We start from the raw sequence: 1,371 nt of genomic DNA on the forward strand, positions 1-1,371 counted from the left end.
GCGCTGCTGAACCGGACGGCCTCCTCCAGCGTCATCTGCCCAGAGAGGAGGGAGCAGCGGGCGGAGGGAGCGTGGCGCCTCTCGCAGCTCTCGTTGGCGCGACATCCGAATCTCGAGGCGAGGGTCTTGAGGGGCGTAGAGGCGCACGTGGCGAAGAAGGGGCTCTCACAGGAGCCTACCGCGGGAGTCTCAAGGGCGAGAGGTGTCACACGCCTGCGCGTGGAAGCCGAGCCCGACACTCACGTACACCCACGACGTGTCGGGTCTGCAGCAGAGGGAGCGGTGGCGGTGGCGGCGGGTCGGCCGGCAAAAACCTGTGGAGACAGAAGGCGGCAGCGGCAGGCAGGCAGGCGGCGGCGGCGGCGGCGGTAGTGGGTGGCGGAAGTTGTGCGTCGGGCATGCACACATGCTCGCATCGACGTAAAAGTCACAGCCGAGGTTGACCTGGTTAGCGGGCGGGCGGCGCTCAGTCATGCGTCGACGGCCTTGCGACGGCGCGGCGTCCGTGTCGCCATGGAGTGGACTGTGGTCAGGGAGTGGAGCCGGAGAGGCACCTTTGTCTTGAGCGAGTGCAGCTGCTCGTCCAGCAGCATCGTCATGTTGTTGCGCAACTCCAGGCAGTGCGCGATGCGCTCGTACAGCGCGTCGCGCCGCTCGAGCACCTGCTGCAGGTCTGACTTGAGCTGCTCATTGACCAGGTGCTCGAGCGCGGCGGTGCGCTGCGCGGCGGTGCGCTGCTGCTCCGCTGCAGCCATGTGGTGGAAGATGGGCGGGCGCGGGTTTGCTCAAAATTCTTTTTCGTGCGAGGAGTTTTGTTGTTAAATTCGTTTTCCGGGATGCCAACTTTGAGGCGCGAAAGGCGGCTGGGTTGGCGGCGCATGCGGCGGCGCTCGCGGACGACCTCTCAACCCGCGAGCCGCTCCCGGCTCCGCCCCTCGCCCAACCCCCACCCGCGCCTGCGCCTGCCACCCGCGCCACCTCCCCCACGGTGGACCGTCACGTGTTCAACGTCGTTGAACAGTGTTTGACCACGGCGCTGTTCACAGCGCGCGCGGACGGCGGTTCTGCGAGTCCCGCTCAGCAGGACTTTTGTAAAGCATGCTTGTGGCAAGTTATAGACGCTAGTATCGACCTCAGAGACCCAAACCCGAATTGATAATTAAGGCTCAAAGTATGGTCGAACAACCGTCGAACAAACAGGTCGAACAACGAAAAGAGACTAGTGCGACCGCTAGACGGCGGTCTCCGCCGGCCCCAAGGCTGCCCAGCCCCAGTACCACACCGGCCACGTGCACCGTAGCGCTGGAGTTGGTCAGTGAGGCACTAGACGGGCTACGGAACCATGCGCGCGCCGGCCGGATAGGCTGCGCG

At 65.3% G+C, this 1,371-nt stretch overlaps 1 protein-coding gene across 1 annotated transcript; it reads right to left on the reverse strand.

Moving 5' to 3' along the window:
• Positions 1 to 213: 213 nt before the first annotated feature.
• Positions 214 to 704, reverse strand: EMIHUDRAFT_48894 (hypothetical protein; the record flags this gene model as incomplete). The annotated part of the gene is made up of 3 exons (XM_005785990.1): positions 214 to 265; positions 407 to 444; positions 555 to 704. Coding segments are annotated over 3 exons (240 nt in total), but the record flags the coding sequence as incomplete, so codon positions are not given.
• Between the last annotated feature and the right edge of the window lie 667 nt (positions 705 to 1,371).

Source organism: Emiliania huxleyi, assembly GCF_000372725.1.
Source record: "Emiliania huxleyi CCMP1516 chromosome Unknown EMIHUscaffold_1555, whole genome shotgun sequence".
In the NCBI taxonomy this organism is placed as follows: Eukaryota; Haptophyta; order Isochrysidales; family Noelaerhabdaceae; genus Emiliania; species Emiliania huxleyi.